We start from the raw sequence: 6,035 nt of genomic DNA on the forward strand, positions 1-6,035 counted from the left end.
TAAAACATTATTGTGCACTCGCAGTAATTTACAGTAGCGCTAAATGCAGACATGGAAACACGAAGTTCAGATCAAGGTTCTAATAACAACGTTTCAGTTTTGTTTCCTCAGCTTGAACCCATGGTAGTCCCTCCTTCTGTTACCTAGGCAACTATCAGTCAGTTGCATAAATCTACTTGAATAACCAGTCTAGCAGTGGCAGACTAGTCACCACATCTTCAGAAAGTAGTGGAGAGGGAGGCCACACACCGTAAATAAGGTACTAACTTCAACGTGTGTGTGTGGGTCTGTGTGTGAGTGTATGTATGTTAGTGTGTGTGTGTGTCCGTTCTTGCGTGTGTGAGTGTATGTATGTTAGTGTGTGTGTGTGTGTGTCCGTGCTTGCGTGTGTGTGTCTGTGGGTCTGTGTGTGAGTGTATGTATGTTAGTGTGTGTCCATGCTTGCGTGTGCGTAGAGTTTATCTATGCAACAGTGTGATACGAACATTATTATCTGTTGGTGGGTGTTATTAGCAACCTACTTGTTTGGAAACCGTTTCTTGATATTGGTTTTAATACTCTACTGATGCCTGAATATCTCTCTCTCTCTCTCTCTCTCTAGCTATCTCTCCATCCCATCTTTTATCATCCCTACAGTTCAAGATGGTGCGGTCTGTCAGAGAAGAATGTAGTCAGCTGAGCACCATACAAGACCTGAAGGACTCTGGCTTCGGCCGTCCTCCCCCCCGACACGGCCTCAAGCTCCTCTTCTGGTTCGCCAACGAGTGCGTGGCGTTCAATCACCACGGCAACATGCTGGTAAAGTGCCACCCTGAGAGAGGCGACTTCGGCTTCCACTACTTTGGCAACTTCGAGGAGATTCTCCCAGTTCTATCACGAGACCGCAGGGAAAGCTACTTCGAGGTGGGCAACCTGAACACAGAGACCTATTCCAAAGCCGAGGACCTACCGGACTACGTGAGCCAGGACTACGGGCTTTCCCTGGGCTACCGCCTATGCAACAAGGACCGCATCATCATCAGGCTGAAGCAGGGGGATGTGAAGGCCACCTATGTCACCGAGCACAAGGAGAACGGCGGCCGGGGAGAGTTTGACTCCGAACGCACCCACCTTGTAAATCCGGATTTGATCCGCATCATCCGGGATCCTGAGCTGGAGCTAGCGACATTCCTGGACCAGACGGGCTACATGGGACTGTCTATGAGAGAGCGCCTCCTCAGAGCTTTCAAGGTCTTCATGTTGTTTGTGTCTTGTTGGCGATTGCTTCTGTTATTTTGAGCATCTCAGGGAATTTGTAGAGAGACACGTCTGATATTAGCCGTTGTGCGTTTATAGGTTAGGTCATAGGTCATATAGTAAATACAATAGTTTTATTATTATATAAATAGTAAAATAGTTATGCTACAAATAGTATGTTATCATTTGTAACATATTATATATTATCTGTTTAAAAACATTCTTTCTGTGATTATTTTTTGTAAAAAAAAGAAAAGAAGAAGAAATACATCTCTTGTCGTTGTTTCATTATAGCAAAAAATGTAATCTCTGTTGTCGTTTCATTATAGAAAAACTCGGATGTCATCTCGTGGGAGTATGACTCCGAACCTTCCCAACCCTCAGAACGATCTGGTTCAGACCATAACACTTGGGATCTGGAGCAGGACCAGACCACCTCCCAGACGGGACTCTGCACCAGATCTTGCAAAGTCTTTAGTGTCTGTGCTGCCATCCTAATGGTTCTCCTGGTCATCACTGTGATTGTTTTGGTCATCTTAGGGAAGTTGTAGAGATAGCAGTCATTGTAGCCGTTGTGCTGCTGCTGGTCCATCAGAGTTGGGGTCAATTCCATGTAAACTCAGTCAATGCAGGAAGTAATCAGAAATTACACATTTTCCGAACAGAAAAGCTTTGGGAAATGACTGAATTGAAATCTAATTGACCCTAACCCTGAGGTTTGTAGATCGTAAATAAAATAATTGTATTATTATGTTTTATGATTATGTTAACTCAATACTTATAACACATTACTCTTGTCTTTTCTCACTGACACTGATTTTTCACGTATTTTCTTTCAAAAGACTGTGATATGTGGTTGTCGTTACATTCCTTAGTCGAATGCACTGACTGTTAGTCGCTTTGGTAAAGAGTGTCTGCGATCTTACTAAAATATGAAATGTAATGTTATTTTTTAAACTCTTTTTGTAATCAATAAGATAATGGTTTAGAATAAAATACAAAAGAAGACAAGTTGTATAATTTGTCTTTATTTCACCTCTGTGATATATTTCTGTTCTTTATACAAATAGGGAACAGGAACCTCTCTAACACACACGCACAAGCACACGCACGCACGCACGCACACACACACAGACAAACACACACACACACACACACACACACACACTACATAAACACTTGACCTTTGTCACCTCATTGTCATTTGGACTGAAGTCAGAGCATCACTGAGACAGACAGCATACAAAGAAATCGACAGACTATACACACAGTACCCGTTATTATCATCATCATCATTGAGATATGGAGATAGAAGAGGACATCTATGCCAATGTAGAGGAGATCAGTGTGAAAGACTGTGATGATCTGGCTGCAGGTTATGAGACTTTACACCAGAGTCCACAGGCTGGAACAAGTAAGTGTGTTTCACGGATTCTTACTAAGAGGTATGACTTGACACATAGGTGATAGATCTGAGGGAATGGTGGATGGAATCTGGATGCTGTGGAATGTGCTGTAGAAATTGTAAAACTATCTTGGGAAGAGGCTACAGTGAAAATATGAATAACCTTTAGAGGGACACATTTACTTGATTTACACATTTGAAGCAAAACAAACAACAATGTGAAAATCAAAACGATCTGATAGTTTGAATCAGGGGCGTCCGGAGAATTTAGCATTTTTCAAACACCTGGAACAGCTTTTTCCTGTAATCTAGAGCCATAATCAATGTGCTTAATTCTATGTAAAAAAAAAAAGATGCTTATTTTTCTGGCGTTAGGTTCTAATTATCAGAGTAAGAACTCAACGGACACTGTGAAAGCTTAAACCAAGGTAATTCATCCCAGAGGATCGAACAGCTGTACCGACAAAGACATGGTTCCACCAGTGGTGGTATAAATACCCCACTTTGTGTGGAGTCTCCTCCTTCTCACTAAACGTTTCATCGTTTTTTGCTAGGCAGGAAACTAAGTGATACGGGCAATAAACTGTTCCTTCTCCCTTAACGTGACCTGACCTGACCTCGGCCCCCTTATCCACGGCTCTCTCCCTATAAGGACACAAGGCGAGACCCAAATGCAGACACAGGAAGAGAGAAAAGGCAGAGTGGTCAGGCAGGCAGGTTCGGAGTCATGATGGCAAGAGTCGAAACCAGGAGGACTAGAACCAAAAGAGACTGGGGAAAAAAATAGGAGCAAGGAAACAGCTGGTTGAATTGGCAAACATGACGAACTGGTACAGAGAGACAGGAAACACAGGGAATAATACACCAGGGATAATAATTGACACCTGGAGGGGGTGGAGACAAACACAAGGACTGGTGAAACAGATCAGGGTGTGACACTCCCCCTTATCAATGCCTGCCACATGCGATCGTTCTCCCTGCACTCATTACTTGCCAAGCTTAATTGCACCCACCATAACCCTTCCTCCTACAGATAACCATTAACCCCTGGTGTAGACCCTAGACTATGGCACCCCTCATGTCTCTATTATAACTAATGATTAATAATATTTAAAGTTTAGCAATCCGAACCCATCACTGTATATCTAAGCATATCTCTTGAGCTGTCTGTATCCTCCTCTCCTGACTCTTTTATGAGGTTTGGAGATTGGGAACCTATCTCGGCTAGCTAAAGCCAACTTCATAAAATTGCTAGGTGGCTAGCGGTATTATAGAGAAACAACAACAACAAATGTACAGTTTACTTTTTTTTTTTTTTTTACATGACAAATTTGAAGGGGCATGGTACCTCTGGTTTGAATTTATTTTCAGTCATGTGGAAGTGGGATTGAGTTGAGGAAGACAGAATTATTGTTGACCACAGCATCAATTCCTCATTGTATCAGAGTAGCCTTGCTTTGTGAGGTAGAAGAGAATAGATGAGGATGAGGTCAGGTGTATGTAACCGCTTGTTTCTCTACACCTGCAGGACTGAAGCATGAGAATCAGAACTGTCAGCCTTACAAGCTGGCTACAGTTTCTCTGGGACTGCTGTGCCTTCTCCTACTAAGCACAGTCATAGGTCTCTCTGTGCTCTGTGAGTATTCCAGTCTCACGTGTTGGGCTTTAGGTTGAGTGCAGTTATGCGTGCGTAAGAAAGTTAACAACAGAAGGATAACAGCTCTCTCTTCCATCACAGATGACGATGACTACAATCAACTGTCCAGAACTCAGTGTCTCCTAACAGCCAACCACACCACAGAGCTTCAGACTAGTTATGAAAACCTGACTAAAGAGAAAGAACAGTTGGAGAGGGAGAGAGACCTGTTACAGATCAGTTATAAAATCTTGACTAAAGACAGAGACCAGACACAAACTCATTATAACACCATAACTAGAGAGAGAGACCAGTTACAAAGGAAAATTTCAGAGCAGGAGAAAAAGATATCAGAAGAACTGGGTGAGTATCAATTCCATGATAATAACTGTGAATTTGAGTTGATTATGACATGTTGAAAGTCGTTTTCTGTATGTATGTATGTATTCATCACTGTACTTTCTTTCTGCAGGATGCTGCCCTGACGGTTGGAGGAGATTCGGATCTAGCTGCTATTACCTTTCAACAGAGAGTAAAACTTGGACTGAGAGCAGAGCAGACTGTTTAAGGGGAGGAGCAGACCTGGTGATCATAAACAGCAGAGAGGAACAGGTGAGAAGTTCGGAGGAGCAGAAAGAAAGGGTGAAATAACGAATGAGAGAGAGAGAGAGAGAGAGAGAGAGAGAGAGAGAGAGAGAGAGAGAGACAGACAGACAGACAGACAGACAGACAGACTAAACATACCAACTATGTTATTTTCAGGTGTTTCTAAACAAAATGGGAAAAGATGTGCACTTCTGGATTGGTCTGACTGACTCAGAGATGGAAGGGTTCTGGAAATGGGTGGATGGAACAACATCACCAACAACGTGAGTAATATTTACTTCTTGTCGGGTTTTTTTTAAAGCGTATTGTTTCTTGAACTAATATCATGGTGATATCATTTTCTGCTGAACTGGTTCTTAGGTTCTGGAGAAGAGGAGAGCCAAATAATACTGATGGGGAGGAGGATTGTGTGGTATTCAACAGGTTTATTAATCTGTCTTGGGACTGGGAAATGATTCAGTCATGGAATGACCAGCCTTGCTCAGTGAGTACTCAATGGGTATGTGAGAGCAGTGTCATAACAAATCCATCCACAACAGGAGAATAATATCAGAATTCCCTTTTGAGTTAGCAATTGTATTATTAGTTAGCAATTGTATTGTTAAAGATTATTGTTGAAGTGTAATTTAAATCAATTATAACATTAGTTATGATTTGTAATGATTGTTCTTATGATTAGTAATAATTTAATTTATATAATATAGAATTAATTATAAAGAATCATAGTATTATGTAAAACTTATGTGAAACTTTAACCTGAAAGCTAATGTAGTGAATTGACATGCAGGGTCAAATCTAATCTAATCATCTAACAGTGAACTGTGAACAAGGCAAGTGCCATGCTTCATTTTGTGTTTATTTCTTTGTCAGATGGGATGATAATTATAGGCTACTTACTAATTCATTTTAGCTCCTAGTGGATGATATTAAATACATATTTTGAAAGCTAACCGAAAATACATGTTTGAATTGTATTGTACATTACAGGCATAATTCCTCTGTCTATGTGATACATAATATAAACTTTTTTACAACTGTTATTGTGTTTTATTCCCCATTGAATATTGTTGTGTTTCTTCATATATATGTTGGGGAACAGAACTCCCATCTCTCTCTCTCTCTCTCCCTCTCTCTCGTGCCTAAACACATTTG

At 41.1% G+C, this 6,035-nt stretch overlaps 2 protein-coding genes across 2 annotated transcripts; both read left to right on the plus strand.

The window, feature by feature from the left end:
* The first annotated feature begins 132 nt into the window (after positions 1-132).
* On the plus strand, positions 133-2,247 carry LOC115137272 (uncharacterized). Its single transcript, XM_029673484.2, has 3 exons — positions 133-259; positions 602-1,230; positions 1,566-2,247. The coding sequence occupies exons 2-3, from the start codon at positions 643-645 to the stop codon at positions 1,785-1,787; spliced, it is 810 nt and encodes a 269-aa protein (XP_029529344.1). The 5' UTR covers positions 133-259; positions 602-642; the 3' UTR covers positions 1,788-2,247.
* A 204-nt stretch (positions 2,248-2,451) lies between these two features.
* On the plus strand, positions 2,452-5,923 carry LOC115137695 (CD209 antigen-like protein 2). The gene is made up of 6 exons (XM_029674021.1): positions 2,452-2,650; positions 4,170-4,277; positions 4,380-4,640; positions 4,750-4,889; positions 5,040-5,146; positions 5,244-5,923. The coding sequence occupies exons 1-6, from the start codon at positions 2,539-2,541 to the stop codon at positions 5,428-5,430; spliced, it is 915 nt and encodes a 304-aa protein (XP_029529881.1). The 5' UTR covers positions 2,452-2,538; the 3' UTR covers positions 5,431-5,923.
* The last annotated feature ends 112 nt before the right edge of the window (positions 5,924-6,035 follow it).

The sequence above is a fragment of the Oncorhynchus nerka genome, linkage group LG11 (genome assembly GCF_034236695.1).
Source record: "Oncorhynchus nerka isolate Pitt River linkage group LG11, Oner_Uvic_2.0, whole genome shotgun sequence".
NCBI classification, from domain to species: Eukaryota; Metazoa; Chordata; class Actinopteri; order Salmoniformes; family Salmonidae; genus Oncorhynchus; species Oncorhynchus nerka.

What these genes read in the sequence shown, in the direction of transcription:
- LOC115137272 (XM_029673484.2), top strand. Translation starts at nt 643, where the DNA reads ATGGTGCGGTCTGTCAGAGAAGAATGTAGTCAGCTGAGCACCATACAA. An exon ending in GCCTCCTCAGAGCTTTCAAG is followed by an intron (nt 1,231 to 1,565) that starts GTCTTCATGTTG and finishes GTTTCATTATAG; the next exon opens with AAAAACTCGGATGTCATCTC.
- LOC115137695 (XM_029674021.1), top strand. Translation starts at nt 2,539, where the DNA reads ATGGAGATAGAAGAGGACATCTATGCCAATGTAGAGGAGATCAGTGTG. An exon ending in TAAACAGCAGAGAGGAACAG is followed by an intron (nt 4,890 to 5,039) that starts GTGAGAAGTTCG and finishes TGTTATTTTCAG; the next exon opens with GTGTTTCTAAACAAAATGGG. An exon ending in GGAACAACATCACCAACAAC is followed by an intron (nt 5,147 to 5,243) that starts GTGAGTAATATT and finishes ACTGGTTCTTAG; the next exon opens with GTTCTGGAGAAGAGGAGAGC.